The following is a 19359-nucleotide window of genomic DNA, read 5'->3' on the forward strand; positions in this document are numbered from 1 at the left end:
TATGTCTATATACATTCATATATAATCCATTAATGGAACCTCTAAAATACTTATATTTAGAAACTGAAGACAAGAAAAACAGAAATCTGACCACAGAACAATACGGACTACTCCCTCCGTTTCTAAATATAAGACATTTTAGACATTCCACTATAAACTACTCCCTCTGTTCCTAAATATAAGTCTTTTTAAAGATTTCACTAGTGGACTACATATGTTCCTAAATATAAGTCTTTTTAAAGATTTCACTAGTGGACTACATATGGATGTATATAAACATATTATTCGTATATAAACATACTTTAAAGTATAGATTACTCATTTTTCTCTGTATGTAGACTCCTAATGAATTTTTTTAGAAGACTTATATTTTCAAACGGAGGGAGTACATATGAATATACATAGACATATTTTAGAGTGTATATTCAATCATTTTGCTTCGTACGTAATCCATAGTGTAATCTCTAGGTCTTATATTTAGGAACGGAGGATAACAATTCCGACATGAAAGATACAGGTGAAAGTGAAACTATGGTGAACCAACTACAATATATATCAAACATTACCGTCTAAATTCATTGCTCTTATTACAGAATGGCACTAATCTATGGTAAACAAGGCAAAGAGATGGATGGAAATACACAAAGATAATATGTGTTAAGAGGCAGAGAATATCACAACTAGTCATCTAAATGACAGAAAAATACAGACCATGGAGGTATCGTATCGAATACAGATATCACACCATCTATGTGACCTTCTTCAAGAATTGTACCTTCTCAAACTCTGGGGTGGCATAACTCTTTTCCACCTCCCATGCATGATGAGACATCATGTTGAATGACGATTTCACCGCCTTCTGGTCAGAGACCTGCCTTGAGAAAGGTATCCGAACAGCGAAGATGCCTTCCTCAGAATGAACGTGCAAGTCAAAACCAAGTCTGTCTACCCAAATCATCTTTACATCCAATGCCTATTACCACACATGGGAGATTGTTAATTCTTCTGTAGCAAAGCAGTTCAAATTTTTTTTTTCGAGAAAACGCAAAGACTTTGCATTTCTTTTCATTGAATAGGGAGAGAGTTTAACAGTACACGCCTCCGAGGAGGAGGTTTACAGGGGTTCAAAAAAGCAAAAAACTAGTGAACGTCCCAGGTCAGCGGCATGATCACCCCAAGGCCAGTGGCCCCAGCCCGAACCCAAAGGGATGCTTCCTCTCTGATTCTTGTTCAAAGTTGCATATGGTATCTTGGGAATATAAAATGAGGTTTTCTAGAAAAATGAAATCAGAAATTTCCTACACCAGCATATAAATTTATGTTTCTTCGAAAAAGGAACAAAAAAGATGCTATATTTATATCCCTCTTCAATTTCATAACTCATATGCCTGATGCACAAGTTAGTTGTGCCTTTTTGCTTTGAAGTGTAAGAAGCTGGATATAAATAACTCTACAGCTCTATGTTAACTTCCAAGGAAACAAAATATGTTCTTCCATAGTTTTTTTTTCCAACAATTGAGAAACAAACCAAGGATTAACAGAATAAGTTCTTACCTGAAAATCTGATTCGACGTAAATACTGTATATCCTATGAACGTCCTCAGCATGTTCGCTATTCATTTCCTCAACAACGCTTTCAGCAAAGTTTCGAAGGGGATCTGGTTCTGCATCACTGTATTCTGACGGGACTACCCACACACGGCCCTGGATAGAAAAAGTATGCAACATCACCATTTCGATCATTAGTAAATTCCTAGTGCCAAATTGCACTGGCAAAATAGAAAAGGTATGCAACATCGCCATCTCAATCATTAGCAAATTCCTAGTGCCAAATTGCGCTGGCAAAATCCAAGTACAGAAAAGTTCAAAGCATTAATCCTTTGATGCAAAATGAAAACCACAATGTACTAAGGTATTGTAGACTCTTCAAACATGTATCTATAAGTAGGAAAAAAAATGGAGTAACACACAAATCAGTAAATTCATAACATGCTAAAGATGGATCTTAAATATATGATAGGACAGACCCAGTGCATAGAAGCACCCACACAAGGTGGGGTCTGGGGAGGGATTATAGGAACCTAGTCTTACCCCTGCAATGCAGAGAGGCTGGTTCGAACCCATGACCTCTTGGCACAAGTGGGGAGTACTTCACCACTACGTTAAATATATGATACTAAAGGTAATTAGCAAAATAAAAGCAGTTGAGAAACCATCTTTGTAACTGTATAATATTCAGTTAGCATCATTGTTATGTGGGGAACCACATGGTCTGAGGGCCTCCGCGCTGGCCGCACCACCCCCTGGTCCAGCCGAAAGTGGCTAGGATTCCTGTACTGCTACAAGTTATTAGGATCAGATTTGTATTAGGTGTAGAGTCCAGATTAGTTATTAGGTTCAGATTCGTATTAGGCACAGAGTCCAGATTAGAAGCTGTTTCAGAGTCCAGATTAGAAGCTGTTTCAGAGTCCAGATTGTATTTCCTTCTGAGTCGGTATTCCTCCTATATGTTGGGCTTCTCCCAACATCAATAAAGCATCGGAATTCAGAGTATTACTATCTATTAGTCCGAGTAATTAAAGTGTGTTCCATCTACCATCAGAATCTTCTACGATGGTGGACGATGACAAAGTCGAAGGCGGCAACATCAACCTCATGCTCAAGGAGCTAGCGACCCAGCTGGACGAGGCCCTCCATGAAGACCTCTATCTCTCCTATGGGTTTGGGGATGAACTACCTAGTTACTTGTGTCCTTTGTGGTTCTTGGATCTAGATGTACCTCTTGTATTGCCTTGTAATTTGGTTGAGTATTTGGTGGTGAGACTTATCCCTTGTGTTTCCTCTTGTGTTTTCCCCCGATTTCCTCTCGTGTTCTTCCTCAAATCGACCCAACAGTTTGCCCGTATCACTACATCTCCAGGAACTATAGTGGGTTGTGATCTGGGGAGAAAGCCTTGAAGACCAGCTGCTTGAACTTGCCAGGGAAAAGAGTTTCTCGGATTTCGATGGCGAGGGGATTGCAGGACCCCATTTGCACTCCACGGCGGTGGCGGCAACCTTCATATGAGTCATCCCTTTCTTCATCGGTGGAGATTACCAACAAGTTATCCCGGGCCCTACTGACAGGACGGGAGTGCTCACGATGACTTGCTCCCGCCGTTCTTACTTCCAAGCCGGCATCACCCTCCTTGGGGGTGGTAAACTCCCGATCAACCCCAGTGACCCCATGTGGGTGCATCTTCGCAAGGATCGCAGTGGGGGAAATGGGAAAGACAATTTTACTATATTTCATACAGGGGTGTTTTAGAAACGAAAACTTTACTTATCACAGATTTCCGGAAGAACGGAAGTCCAAGTTACTCCCTCGAGTCAATAGTCCATTCATGGTCATCCAAAGAATCAACAACAATGCTTACAAGATTGACATCCCCCCGACCAAGTACTCCGTGAGCGACACCTTCAACGTCATCGACCAAACACCTTTGCGTTTTTATTGCACCATGGGAAGTGCACGTTTTGCACCGACCAAGGAAAGTTTCTTGATTATGTTGTTACTCCACTGAGAATTGAAGTTGATAAAGCCAAGATCAAAGCGACTGAGAGTTGGCCGCGGCCCAAAATGGTCACACAAGTGGGAGGTTTTCTTGGACTCAGCTTGTTTATGTAGACGTTTTGTGAGAGATTTCAGCACCATTCATGCGCATCTTAATGAGCTTACCAAAAATTATGTATCTTTTGTTTGGGCTATGGGCTACCGCACAAGAAGCCTTCACGGTATTGAAAGAGAAGTTAATTCATGCTCCTTTGCTCCAACTTCCTGATTTTAATAAGACTTTTGAGTTTGAATGTGATGCTAGTGGTATTGGCTTAGGAGGTATGTTATTACAAGATGGTAAACATGTTGCATACTTCTCTGAAAAATTGAGTGGCCTAGTCTAAAATATTCTACTTATGATAAAAGATATATATGCTTTTGTTCGGACTTTAGAAACCTGGCAGCATTATTTATGGCCCAAAGAGTTTTTTATACATTCTACTCATGCATCTTTGAAACATAATAGAACTCAAGCAAAAACTGAATCGTAGACATGCTAAATGGGTTGAATTCATTGAGACTTTCTTTGTGTCATTAAACGCAACTCATTGAGACCTTTGTGTGTCATTAAACGCAACGAGGGTAAAGAAAATGTTATTGGATCCATTGTCTCATCGATGTACTATGCTTTCATAATTTGACTTTAAAATGTTTAGTTTGGAGACCATCAAAGATCAATATGTACATGAGCTGAATTTAAAGATGTAATGCAGAATTGTAAAGAAAAAAGAACATGGAACAAGTCCGTTATTAATGATAGATTTGTGTTCCATGCTAACAAGCTATCTATTCCAGCTAGCTCCATTCGTCTTTTGTTGTTGCGGAAAGCATGTGAAGGAGGATTAATGGGACATTTTGGCATGAAGAAGACGAAGGACGTACTTGCTACACATTTCTTTTGGCCAAAGATGAGATGGGATGTTGAGCGTTTTCTTATTCGCCACACTACATGTGAAAAAGCTAAGTCACGACTCAATCCTCGTGGTTTATATATGCCTTTGCCAGTACCTAATGTTCCGTGGGAGGACAAATACATGGACTATGTTTTAGCTTTACATTGAACAAAGAAGGAGATGGATAGCATATTTATTGTCGACAGATTTTCAGAAATGACACACTTTATACGGTACATGTCATAAAAACGATGATGTTGTTAATGTTGTTGATTTGTTCTTTCGTGAAATTATCCGCTTGCATGGTATGCCAAATAGTATTATTTCATATCGTGATTCTAAATTTCTTAGCCACTTCTGAAGATATTTATGGGCTAAGTTAGGAACTAAATTGCTTTTTAGTACTACATGTCACCACCAAACTGATGGACAAACTAAATTAGTCAACGGAACTTTGTCCAACATGCTTAAGGCTATTTTGAAGAATAATTTGGAAATATGGGAAGAATGTTTGCCGCATAATGAATTTGCTTATAATAGTTCGCTGCAGGCTGTTTAAGAGTCCATGTTAATAGGGTAAACGACTTGGGAAGGATTTTAGTCCAACCTTGCCAAGGGTGGACGAAATTCCCCCCTTTTCTATAAATACAACCCTTAGGGCGTCGTTTAAACTTGGGTTTGTTTATAGTTAAAAGTTAGGATTGGAGCAACTTCGTGTACGTCGTTTGTGAGGACATATTTTGTGTCCAACAACCAGGCCAAGATCGCTTATGAAACCCCAACTTCCATCAATAGCCATTCATCTTTTATTCGCAATATTCAGATTGCAAATCCTAATTCTTGCTTGTTCTTCGATTGATTGCAGGGATTAGACCTCCGTAGTCAAGTTGATCATGTTCTGGCGTGGCCAATAGCCTCTCGGAGTTGGTTTAGCGATTGTTAAGGCGCAACATCAACACACATTTGGTCTGATCGTCAAAGTCGACTCCACCAAAATCGGTAGCTCTCATGTCATTGAAACATCGGGAAACTTAGCTCTATCATCTCCAAGAGGTACAATGACGACCTCCAAAGGGAAAGTGAGGAGGGCTTGCCAGGTACAAAGGGAAAGTGAGGAGGGCTTGCCAGGTACAAAGGGAGCGGCAAGGAGGAAAAGAAGACGGCATATGGTGTTCAAAAGCAAGCAAAAACTCTCTAGACACCGCATCCGCACGGGTTCCTGGACACCCATTCCCACGGGATCAAGCCATAAGCTATTTGGACAATCCCAAGCCCAGGACCGCGCACAACCCCCCCCCCAACACAGGTCTGCCTGTGAGTTATGGGTATGTCCTTTGTACCCCTGACTTATTCCTCGTTCCCTAGGACCTATATAGTCGTACCACCTTCATTTTTCTAGGATTTAGCATAAACTAGACCTTGAGAGAGCTTTGCTCATGTTGTCTCCTCTTTGAGGATCAAAACCTCCCAAGTGGAGAAGAAAACCTATGAATTTCAAGACCTCCACTTCTTAGAAATTGGAGAAGAACCATCTCTCAAGAACTCTATATCTCCTAGAGATTGGGGAAGAACTACCCTTGTTGCCCTTTATTTCCTTTGTTGTTCTTGAATCTAAGATGCACTTCTCGTATTGACTTGAAATTTGAGGAGTACTTGTTGTGGATCTTGTCCTATTTGAGTGTTTTCTTCTTGTTCCCCTTTGTTTACCCTTGTTCTTGTTGCTTCCTCAAATCAACCTCCAATTCATGATCGGGCCACCCATGCGGTTTACCAAGTATCAGCAAGGTTCAGTCCAGGATTTGGTCCATGCGTGGCCATGGTATATGTGCAGTTGTAGGGACTAGTCCACCTTTCTTAAGAAGAGAAGTCGTACCCAACATATAAGCTTGAGTATCCGATGGTAGTAGATACCAACCGATTGTTTTGCATGAAGCGGGACTAAAACACAACCCAGTTGCTACCCATATAGGGTTAGGTCTAAGTAGGGAGGTATAATCCAGTTTGGACCTGGGATTGTTACAACAAACATGCTAGTAGTATTAGACTAACCCAGTTGCTACCCATATGGGGTTGGATCTAAGTAGGGAGGTCTAATCTAGTTTGGAACTGGGATTGTTACAACAAACATGCTAGTAGTATTAGACTAAGGACCCTCTACTAACATCACAATATGCGGAAACCCAAGTACTAAAAGAAATAAATGTGATCTACCTCGTTGAAGTCTTCCATGTGCAAGATCCGCTCTACAGATATTAGATACAAACGATCTTCATCTATCTCCTCCCCAAATTTGGTTTCCCACCTAGTAGACAGCTTCTGCGTAATTCAATTCAATACATTACAAACCATTAATCCAACTACACAAGAAATGAACAATATGCCATTCATAATGCATTAAGTTTTGAGGGAATAGAACTAACAGAAACATTCCAAACAAATTAAATACTAACTTACTTCAAGGAAGAGACCGGAATCACAACCAAGCATTGTAGTTCGATTTGCTCATTCACATACGCCATAACATTATTAATTTTTTTGAGAAAACACAAGGCTTGTCTCGATCGACGCATTGATAGGAAGGATAGAAGTAACAATCTACAAGCCTAACGCTAGGCCAAAACAACCGACCACTCAAGACAAGACGACAACCAATTGTCGCAAAACATTTGTTACAACTGGCGCCACCAAACAAGTGCCTAGATGCCATTCGCATAGATCACAGACCCACCCCACCCCACCCCCCCACACCCCCCACACACACACTCACACACACAATCGCGCGCATGCACAAGAAGAGAGCATTTGACTCTGCGAAGAAGGAGATATTTGCGACTACTGGCGGTTTCATTAGGGCGGAACTAGGTCGCTCGTTCATTGGAGGCGACATAGTCGATGACGTCGCAGCCCGCTGGCCACACACCGCCACGGGTGTCGAGGCCATCATAACACCATACGCACTTGCGTTATGAACGCCACACCACCACACATCGCTACAACCCTCGCTAATTGCAACCTCCGCCAACACTCATCAGTCAAGATCCATCACATGCCCTTATGTGACCAAGATGACATAACAAGGGATCCTCCGCAATCTGCTAGCCATGCCATCCATGGTATTCATGCGGACGTGATACAGGCGGACCTATCAGCTAACCTATCAGCTACAGACAGTGCCAGAGCATGTGCATAGCCCGTGCCACATGCACGCTCGTCAACCTAGGGTCAGACAACCAAGAACGACGCCTCAAGGGAGAGAGCGACATCGTCGATGCCGTCGGCATCCGATCCGGCAAGCCATATCTAGGTTTTCATGCAGGGATTAGACCATAAAGGCAGGGATTAGTCCACAAAGGACGAATGTGGACCTGGACTACTCGACGACGACGCCAAGGAGGAAACGACGCTCAAAGGCAGTGACACCAGCACAGACAAAGGCCATGCATGGCTTTTTCCCGGAGTCTCATGACCACAACTCACGCATCAACAGCAACCCCGCCAAGTCAGAACAACAAGATCCTAGCTCTACCTACAATCACGCTTGCTAGATAACATGAATGGCTCACTGCCCCGCCAACTCAGGCCAACACACGTCACACATCAAAGATCAACATGGACCAGCCAAGGCGCCGCCCTGTGGCCAGAGGGCCCTTGCACTAGGCAATCCAGATCGACGACAAGGATGCCCAGATATGTGGTATGATGCTTGCACACATGGCAACACCCATGGCCGCAAGCAAAAATTGACATCGACTACGAGGGAAGGGGAATAACTGCATGAATACGAGCGCCACCAGGCAAGGTAATAAGGCAAGCATCGCTGGACATTTGCGACATGCTGCAAATCACCATGTCAGGGCACCAACCGAAGACAGACTCCAATCGAGCACCAAGACGACCGCACGTAGCTACCGAATACAGTTACTACGCCAGGAGAATCTCCAACATCGCCTACCCACACTGACCTATTGTTGGTCGTCGAGCAAACGACTGCTCTTCTTGTCCCGAGGGCCGCAAAAAACCTCCTCAAACCAACCGAGCTAGAAAATATCGGCAGACTACTCATTGTTGTCGATTTCCCCTGAGTCAGCAATGGGCCTTTGCAGCCACCATTTTGTCCTCGATCCGCTGACCAGTACTAGCCAACCAGGAAAAAGGTTGCGCCTTTGCAGCCATCACGATGCCCTAAATTCACTGATCAGCACAGGACTCAGATCCCAGCCTCGCCGCCCACCAGCAAAGAAGCCCATGGCATTAATGGAGCACGCAACCGCACCACAAGTGTGCAAAGGCATAGCACCGGGCCCCAAGGCGAGGAGGTACATGAGAGAGTAGGAGGGGGAAGTAGGCAGAGGTGGCCCTTAGACTCACCGCGGCTATTGTCGGTCGACCTAAGATTGCCATCGGCAGACACTGAATGCCAAAACAAGGCCCGTCACACACCCTAGCCACCACAAGTGACGCTGGAACGTCAAGCCACATGCTACCCCCGACGACAAGTCCACGCCTCATGCCCTTCGACCAAGGGCGCTCGACTAGGGGACACGCAGCCGCAACAAACAACATTCATCGACATGGCTAAAGTCCACCCGCCACCTCAATGAGCTGAGAAACGCCTCACGGCTACCGTCCGCCGTGCGGGCATTGCCCGGCAGCCTCCTCCAGCAGTAGTGAGGGGGATGGAAGGGCACGGGATGCCGGCGGCGGTTAGGATTTGGTGTGTCGCCCCTGCGCCCACAGGTAGATGACGAGGAGGCCCGAGATGGCACCACGCCATCATTAGTGTGCCCAACATAGTTCGTAAGCCCATACTTCTAGAGTAGACAATTCCTTTCGTAATCAATTGAAGTTCGCAGGTGTAATGCGAACATCTCCTTAGCACAATGCGATATAATTTTTCTTTACCTTGAGCTCATATTCATCACTAGGTTTAGCCAAGGCACCAAGAAAAGTACATTGTGGTGTCCTGGCTCCACTTTGCTGAAACTGCAGCCACCAAAAGTAGAAGAAGAAACTGTGAGTATAACATGAAGATGATACACATCATAGATATCGAAGTTAGACTATGGGCCCTATATGATTTCATAATAAGGTAATAATTTTGGCACATCAATCGATGGCGAAGCTAATCACCCTTACAACTAACACTGATTTTCCATCAAACTCTGAAGACTAAAATGTGTTTGTACTGTGTCTACAGTGCAAAATGCCAAATCAAAGGGTGAAATTGAATCAACAAACTTACAAACCACGATGAAGCAAAACAAAAAAGTGTTTTTCGTGAAATACATCAATACAACAATGCAGCAACAAAATTGAAAGCAGTAAAGTAATTAGGAATTCGGCCATTGGTTCAACAACAACAAATAAATCAAGACATAACTTCACATTCAGAAAGAATGAGATCTGAGGAACAAATTCACCACAGCTATACTGTTACCAATAGCAGATCAAAATACAAGTGCTCTAAACATGAACAAAACCAAAGTGATAAGTAGAATGAACCAAATATCACTGGACACCCAACAATGTGGGAACATTCTCAAAATGACACAACAATCTAACACATCAAATCCAAACTGACACGGGCAACTCATTGGGTCAAAGTTTCAACTGCAAAACATCTCTTAGTTATATCCAACACGAGATGACAGAAACAAATATACATCAAGATAAGGGACGAGAAAAGCATCAAGACAACCCTCTGGAAGATCATAATTCTCGTTTTTCAGTTACAGTGCAATTAAAGAGCAATAAAATCAATGCTATCCATCAGAGAAATTCTACAATAACAACAACAAAACATATAATCTTCCGCTCAAGGGTTGTCTTCAAAAAAAATAGTTATGTAGTTTTGATTAAGGGCACACAACTGCGTCTCCGAACTCTAGCTCGATATTCATCGCAAAATGAGTCCCAAGACACTCAAAACCTCCAATAACGACATGACTGTGGTGTACCACTAGTGTGGAAATTAGATCTTAACCCACACTTTACTTCCCACAGGACTTTGGTGGTCTTAATTGGCGCATACCACTGTGGGGTCTTCGACTGTGATGAAGTCGAACTACCGCATTCCCTCACCTCAACGTGAAAACTTGCCCGCGCATCTGGCACGGTCACTCCCGCTGTGGCCAGGCAGAGCGCGGGCGCGCCAGTGGCGTCGGCGACAAAACGAGCGCCGACACCGAGCGGCCAGCCGTCGGCGCCGACGACGGACAGCGTCCCGGAAGGCGCGAGCTCAACCACCGTCCGCGCCACCTCGGCTGCCGACGGTTGGGTCCGCTGTGCCGACACCGACGGTGCGGAGAACGATACCGCCGCGGCCTCTGCTACCACCCGGACTCCACGCCTCGCCGTTGAGACGGCGAGCGACGAAGCAGACGGCTTCTTGGAGACGAGGGAGCCGCCGGAGGGGAGCGGGGAAGAGAGGAGGGAAGGGGATGTCAACGACATGGCGGAATTGGGGAAACGTTTTGGGGTAGAGATTTCGTAGGGATATTTTAGGCGTGAGATTATAGGATAAGTCTCCTCGAAGGCTCGATGTGTTCACTACTAAAAAACAAAGGACACATCTAATTATAAATCTGGACCCTTCAATTACTGAATCAATGATCTAATTACTTCGTTGATGAAACTAACAAAATCTTCACTATCACTAATCCTCCCTCTGCACCACACCTCGCACGTCCTCTTCCCAATAATTGGCGACCTGCTCAACCCTGCACGCACCCTCACGATCGCCCCACACGGTCACCCATGCCGGTCGCCGCCCGCTGGATCTACCTGCGTCGGTCATCGCCCGCTCGCCCCGCACCCCGCTCGCCCCACGCCGTGTCGCGCCACGCCGGTCGCCACCCCCCTCGCCCCGCACGCTCGCACCGCCCGCGCCGGTCGTCGCCCGCTCGCCACGCTCGCCCCGCCCGCGTCGGGCGCCGCGCTCGCCTCCACCTTTCGCTCCTCCTCCTCTCCGATCTCGCACTTCTCGCTTCTCCTCTGCTCTCGTGGACGCCCGCCGACGATTGCCGGGGCTCCTCACCTCCTATTGTCAACCGCCCGCCGCTTCAGGTAACGACAAGCTGCCCCTGTGCTCTGTGCGCTTGCTTGCTTTCCCTGTCCTTTGTGTTGATGTGGGAGGAGGTCTCGCCGCACCCCCCCCTCCCCGTGCGGTTGCGCCTGCAGGCTGTTCAACGAAACGCTTGAACTGCCGGTCGTTTGTGACAGGTGGTGGTGCCTTCACCGTTAGGGTATAAGTATAACTGTTTAGCAGTGTTTTTATAGTACCTTTAGGTTAGGATTGGCAGCTTGTGGTCTTTAAACGCATTCAAAAAAATGTTGACTTGTGAGATTTGGACCTTGAAGCCGTGGGGCTGTTGCGTGATTTTGTTGCGGTTATGTCGGTTTGGAGAATTTAACTTGTTGAATAGGGGATTGAAATTTCGAAATGTGCATATCTACAATAGAACCAACATGTTGGACGTCCTCTTGATTTAATAGTTATTAATCCCTTACTTCTTGTTGATGTTGTGATGCAAATAAGCCATCATGACAGATAAGTGAGCGTATAGGATTAGTAAAAGAGGTAAGGAACCTATCGATTTTTCCAATTTGATTTCTATCGCCCTGTTGGGTACAGTATGGCTCATTTTTCGCGCAAACATGTAGTATAATTTCAGCCTAGTTGTTTAACCTTTTTATTTTGAATTTTTCTTAACTCTTGATTATGCACCGCTAATTACTGCAGTCAAAAAAGGTTTTTAGGCACAAGCAAGGGGCTTAAGCGGTACTCATTGACGACATTCGGCCCATTTGTGCGTCCAGGGTTAGTCTGAACGATGCAGATTTAGTAAAAGATAAGATGCTAATTGATTATGGAGAAGAGCAAGATTGTGTGCTTAGTAAGTTCTTTATATTCCCTTTCTTCCTCATGTATTAACGAATTCCAACATTATAATATGTGTGTAAAACTAGCACCTAAAACCGTTATGTGTTTGTAATTTGGGTGTGTCTAGGGCACATCTAGAATTCTAGACGTGACATGGTTATTGCACATCTAAATGACTAAATCAAGCGTAAAAAGGAAAAGAAAAGGAAAAAGAAAATACCCACACAAATCTCCACGTAAGATCAATGTTATAGGACTTAGATGTGTAATACTATCTCACATCTAGATGTGTTTTAGCAAAACTATTGTAATTTCTGTTCCCTACAAATTTTTGTTATGTTTTTCCGAAAAGGAGGATAAGCCCCGACCTGTGCAACCTGCGATCCAAAATTTTATGGTGGTATCTTAGAAACTTCCTATTCCATAATTAATGGCAAATATTTGGATACTACTAAATATTATAGAATGGACAATGCAAATCCATCCCAAATTGAATAGCTTGCTATACATAAATAATGAAGTTTTTATGTTTTTTTATTTTCTAGGCGACTGGTGCCAGGTTTTGAGGGCTGAGAAGAGGATGCTGAAACATCTACGTGTTCAACATCATGGGCGTATTTGAAGTTGAACACCAAGGAGAACATATATGTCATACATCAAGATATAGTGCATAGTGCTGATCAGTTGGATCAGTCAGGTAGAGTCATGGTCTTCATGCTCAATCACTGTTTTTTCAGTAATCAAACTTCCAAATGTCTTGCAAAAGAATAAGGTCTTGCAAAAAAATTAAAATGGTATGCTTGGTGGATTTACTCGAAGCATCACGATGTGGCTGGCTACAATGTTTCATGAAAGGTTAAGACGTAAAAGGACCCATAAGCATGTGTCAACTAGTGGATGGGCTGCTAGGGCGATGGAATTTCATAATTTTGTGGAAACAAGGTATATAACTCCAACATAAGCTCGGCGGCTCCTTTCCAGTCAAACACAATAATAGTTTGGTAGCATAGTTTATGAAAAACAAAAGTATTCTAAAACCATAGTATTCTTACGTGTGGGCAACCAATACTCTGGTTTTTATAAACTGTAGTTTTTCTCAGTTTTGTCAAGTCCACCTAAGCGTTTGGCTGATGTTGTTTTGCTGCAGTTTTTAGTGATAACCAATGTATATCAAGTGTTAACTCAGCAGCACTTAAAAAGCAACATGATCAGATTAATCACGTGTAGCCACATCGCCATGCACCAAGCCAGCCTTGTGTGTACGAGTGTGCTCCAACAACAAATCCTATAGTTCGTTGAAAATATAGCATATAGCGAATTCATCGAAGACGTGCAGAAAGCAATGAGCACCCAACGAATTTAGTTTGCATAGATAACAACGTCGACACACTCAGTTTTGTTAGGTTTTTTAAAAAGTGCTCGGGGCCTCTTTTTAAAATACTACGGAAAACTGCAATCTAAAAGATATCACAATATTTTAAACTACCGTGTTTTTTTAGCCAAACACTCCAAAGTATTTAATACCAAGATTTTTTCAAAAACTATAGTATTCCTATAAAAACTCTAAAAACACTTTCCTCCCAAACGCACCCTAAGTTGCGGGCGAAGGGCGCACGGTGGTGGTGTCGACATGTACTATTTCCTTCTTAATATATTTATACACGCACATTTCTCATGCATGTTCTTGTAAAGAAGGAAGTGAGTTCTTGCTACATTTGAGCATTGCATTTAAAAAAAGTTTCAACCATTATTTGTTAGTTGAAATTCAGCAGATCGCAGACCATTGAGGATTTGGTCGAAGTATAGCGTGGTCATCATTATGCAACAAAATTTCAATCTTGCCATGGCATACCAACAGATCAGCCCATCAAAGCAGTGTGACTAAAACGTCACCATCCAGCCTGGTCACCGACGACCGATCTCCTCTTCTACGTGACGGATGCGAGCGCGGAGCGGATCGCCCCGCCGCTCCTTCGAATCTGCCACATGGACATGAGTGTGGGGCGGCTGCCGCTGTCATTGCCGATCGAACGAGGGGAAGCGAGGAACGAGGCTGGAACGAGGGAGAGAGGGTGTGCGGGAGTTTTTCGTTGTAACTTCGCAACTCTTTCTTTCTGTTTTTCCCTATCTCCTCTTATCATCTTACAACGACTGAGAGGAAGAGTAGCTAACTACCTCCCGGCGAGCGCGCCATTATCCGCGATGGCCGCGCCATCCCACGACCATGTCTCACAGCATGTGCGCTCACCAAGAGGAAAAACAGGGAAAGGAAAACGTTGTCAGTGCATGTGCAACAACACTTGATCCACACCCTAGCTACGTGCATGTCCGGGTCACATCATCTCGCATGCACACATTATTTAAAACAGTCTAGGCGACGTGAGTTTAATTAAGGCTAACAAATCTCCCCCTTAAGCTCGGCGTCCTTCACCGATTTGTCGTACCCCCAGCTTCTGCCGCAGTGCTATAAAGCGCACTCGTCCTAGTGCCTTCGTCAGTGCGTCTGCAACCTGCTCATGAGTACCAACGAAATCGATCTTGACCTAACCTGTCTTCATGCAATCTCGGATGAAGTGGAACTTAACATCGATGGGTTTTATCCGATCGTGGTGAACGGGATTCTTTGCCAATGCAATCGCATATTTGTTGTCCACAGTGAGCCTGAATTCTGCTGGTTCTTCTCCCATCATTTCTCCAATTAGTCTGCTCAGCCAAAGCCCTTGACAGGTTGCCGCAGCAACAGCCACATACCTTGCTTCGCAGTAGCTGATCGCCACTATCTGTTGCTTATGTGAAGTCCACGATATGGGGTTCTCACCCAGGAAGAAGATCTGACCTGATGTTCTCTTGCGATCTCCGATATCACCAGCATGGTCGTTGTCGTTGTACACAAGCAGAACAACACTGCCTCCCGCACATATTGGCACTCGTAGCTCAAAGTGTTGTGTATGTACCTCAAGATATGCTTGACAATGGCCCAATGCGTTGTTGTTGGCTTCTCCATGAGCCTGCTGACGATGTTGACGGCATGTGTTATATCTGGTCTAGTGTGTGCCAGGTACCTCAGGCTCCCTATCACACTGCGATAGACTGAAATATCAGCAACTTTCCCTCCATCATCCTTTCTTAGCTTTAGTCTGCACTCCATGGGCGTGTGACACCCGTTGCACTCTTTCATTCCTGCCGCTTCAAGTATCTTTTCTGCATACCCCTTTTGACACAACGTGATCTTATACATGGACTGAGTTACCTCGATGCCCAAGTAGTAGCTCAGCAGGCCCAAGTTACTCATCTTGAAGAGACTCTGCATTTGATTCTTGAATTCAGTGATGTGAGCCTTGTCTGTACCCATGATGATAAGGTCGTCCACATACACCCCCACTAGAAGGTATGAGTACGCATCGCCTCGCCGGTAGACTGCATGTTCCAATGGGCTTCCGACGAACCCAAGCGAGCTCAGAGTTTCATGAAGTTTGGCATACCAAGCTCATGGAGCCCGATGAAGGCCGTAGAGAGCCTTTCGAAGCTTCAACACTTGTTGCTCGTTGCGTTCTGCGACGTAGCCAGGCGGTTGCGCCACGTACACCTCCTCGGCTAGCTCGCCATTCAGGAACGCAGACTTTACATCCATATGGTGAACCTCCCAGCCGGAGTGTGCAGCAAGAGCGAGGAAGATGCGCACGGTCTCCATTCACGCCACGGGCGCGAACACCTCCTCAAAGTCGACGCCTTCTCGCTGAGCATACCCTTTCGCCACGAAACGCGCCTTGTGCTTGATGATGTTGCCGTTGGGATCACGCTTCACCTTGAAGGCCCACTTGAGCCCGATCGCTTTGTGACCCCGAGGGAGCGGCGAGAGCTCCCATGTCGAGTTCTTTGCAATGGATTCCATCTCAGCATCCATGGCCCCCTTCCACGAGGCGTTGCACAGGGCCTCATCCACATTGCCTCGCTGTTTGGCACTCACTAGGCAGCTCTCTATGGCCTCCTGGATGACCTCCCCCTCAGTTTTGTCGAGGACGCATCAGAGGCGGCGATAGCGGATCGGCCCCGAGTCGGTATCCCGCCCATCATCATGGGTCGAAGGGGTGGCCCAACGGATTTCTGCTGGGGCAGCAGGCGTTGTCGGCTCAGTCTGCGGAGTGGTGGGCATGATCGATGCGGGCGTGGCGCCCGCTGTAGATGGTGGTGTCCTCTGCATCGATGAGGATGGATTCATCAGACTCCCCGACATTGTTGGCATTGTGTCCAACCCGCTGTCCATCTCCTGGACGCCGAGTCTCATGGTGTAAACCACGGTGAACGTCGTTGGCGATGTGGTGTCAGTGGTCGCGCCCGGAGCGTGCCACGTCCAGGTCCTGCTCTCCTCAAAGATTACATCACGCATCACTCGTACCTTCTTAGTTGGAGGGTCGTAGACATGGTAGGCCTTGGAGCCTTCTTCATAGCCGACGAAGATCATCGGTGTTGAGTGATCGCTCAGCTTGGTGATGCCTGGCCCGACACTCTTCACGTGAACCGTGCACCCAAACGTGCGGATGTGATGCACCGCGGGTTTGCGGTCATGCCACGCCTCATAGAGAGTGACACCTTCCAGGCTTCTCGTTGGCGCGTGATTCGGCAGGTAGATGGTCGTCCGCACGACCTCTGCCCAGAAGAACATCGGCATGGACATGCTCTTTAGCATGCATCGCGCCATCTCCACCACCGTTTGTTTGCGCCTCTCGACCACCCCATTTTGTTGTGGGGAGTACGACGAAGTGGTGAAGTGTTTGATATTGCGCTGCTCACAATAGTCCTTGCACTCCGTGGAGTTGAACTCGCCGCCGCGGTCCGACCTGAGCGCAAGCAGCCTGCAGTGGCCGTTGGCCTCCGCCATAGACTATATCTTCTTGAAACGGTGGAATGCCTCGTCCTTTGGTTTCAGAAGTTCCAGCCACATGTATCGATGAATCATCAACTACCAACAGGAAGTATCTGTTACCTCGTGGCATCATGGGCTTGACTACAAAGGTCCATGTGCACGAGTTCCAGTCCGCGCTTTGCATGGTACGCGGCGGCCTGCGGGAATGTTGTGCGGTGCTGCTTCCCCTCAATGCACCCGTCACAGTACTCTTCGATGTGGTCTATGACAAGCATCCCGTGCACCAGCTGCTTGGTTGACATGGCCCAGAGCACGCGGAAGTGGAGGTGGCCCATGCGGGCATGCCACCGCCAGGTTTCGTCATCGCCTTTCTCCATCAAACAGATCGAAGAGTCCACCGTGAGGGCGCCGGAGTACAACCTATTTCCCGTGCACTTGATGCGCACCAGGATCCATCGTGAAGGGTCATGAATCACCATGACCCCACCCTCTACACTGACGGTGCAGCCCGCCTCATCGAGCTGTCCCACCGAGACGATATTGGTGCGTAAACTGGGAATGAAGAACACTACGGTGAGCACGCGCTGGTCTCTGCTCTAGCAGCGAAATACCACAGAGCCGCGCCCGCGAATTGCCACGACGGGCTCGTCACCAAATCTCACTATGCCCTGCACAGACTCATCAAGAGATGAGTAAACGCTTGTTACCCACCATGTGGATGTTGGCGCCGGTGTGAAAGCACCACACACCATCCGTAGTGGGCTCGGGCATGACCCTCTCCTCGTTGAGATACACCTCTTGTGGCGCCACGATCTGGGACATTGTGACCTCTGTGACCATGGCCATGTAGAGGCCATCGTCGTGTTCATCCCCAGCCTTGGCAAGGCTAGCTTGCTCTTGTTGCCCTTTCTGCTCCTGCTCACGGAGCCAAGTGCAGCACTCCTTTTTCCAGTGCCCTGGGATCCCGCAGTGGTGGCATTTCCCCCTTTTTCTCTTGCCATCCGAGCCGCCAGAGCCACCCGTGCCCGCGTTCCCCGGCGCGCCCTTTCCGCCGCCATGTGACTTGGCCTTGGTAGGGGATCTGTTCTTGCCGCCTCCGCACCCACCATACGACGAACCGCCACCGCCGTCCAGCTTCTCACGGGCTACCCACTCCTCACTTGTGAGCAGAAGGCGCGTGAGAGATTGCACCCCATCATCGATATCGTAGTGGTCCTTGCATGCAGAGAAACGCCCGACAAGCTCCTCGATGGACATGGTCTTTATGTTAATCCGGGATTCGATCGCCATGGCCATCGGACGGTACCTCCGTGACACCACTCGGAGGAACTTCTGGACGGCCTTGTGCTCGGTGATGGGGTCGTCGTACAGCTCTAGATGGGCGACAAGTCCGGTGAGACGCAGCCCAAAATCTTCGATGGTTTCACCGTCCTTGAAGGGGAGCTCCTCGAACTTGTGGCAGCGCACGTGCGCCTTGTCCTTGCGAGCCCTCTCGCTCCATGCGGAGCATCTTGATCGTCTCGCAAGCGGTCTTCGCCGTGTCCTTGGCGGCCAACACCCAGAGCATCTCCGGTGGAACCCCCATGAGGATGATCTGGAGTGCATGCTGGTCATCATGCTCCTTGGCGACGCTGTTAGTCACCACTGACCATACACCCGCGACTTGCAGTTTGACCTGCATGAGGAGGGCCCATTCCATGTAGTTGGTACGGGTGAGGACGAGATCTCGCTCTCCCACACCACCCTTTCGATGACGCGCATCTCGCCACTGCCCCCGCCGGTGAGGCGCGCGAGCGGCGCCGTGCCCTTCTTCTAGCTCTTCTTCTTCGACTCGTCGTCTGACATGATTGCCGCGAATCAAACACCGCTGGCCACTAGAGAGTGGATCGAACACCACGTGGCCTCTGATACCAACTGTCGTTGTCGATTGAACGAGGGGAAGCGAGGAACGAGGATGGAACGAGGGAGAGAGGGTGTGCGGAAGTTTTTCGCTGTAATTTCGCAGCTCTTTCTTTCTCTTATTCCCTATCTCCTCTTATCATCTTACAACGACTGATATGAAGAGTAGCTAACTACCTCCAAGCAAGCACGTCATGATCCGCGACAACCACGCCATCTGATACGT

General features: G+C 46.7%; 1 protein-coding gene across 1 annotated transcript; it reads right to left on the bottom strand.

Moving 5' to 3' along the window:
• Window positions 1–530: 530 nt before the first annotated feature.
• LOC123409838 (glutamyl-tRNA reductase-binding protein, chloroplastic) lies at window positions 531–11011 on the bottom strand. Its single transcript, XM_045102708.1, has 5 exons — window positions 10570–11011; window positions 9391–9471; window positions 6700–6804; window positions 1555–1704; window positions 531–973 (listed from the first exon to the last, which is right to left on the bottom strand). Exons 1-5 carry the CDS (start codon window positions 10939–10941, stop codon window positions 749–751), a joined length of 933 nt encoding a protein of 310 aa, XP_044958643.1. The 5' UTR covers window positions 10942–11011; the 3' UTR covers window positions 531–748.
• Between the last annotated feature and the right edge of the window lie 8348 nt (window positions 11012–19359).

Source organism: Hordeum vulgare, chromosome 7H, assembly GCF_904849725.1.
Source record: "Hordeum vulgare subsp. vulgare chromosome 7H, MorexV3_pseudomolecules_assembly, whole genome shotgun sequence".
Taxonomy (NCBI): domain Eukaryota; kingdom Viridiplantae; phylum Streptophyta; class Magnoliopsida; order Poales; family Poaceae; genus Hordeum; species Hordeum vulgare.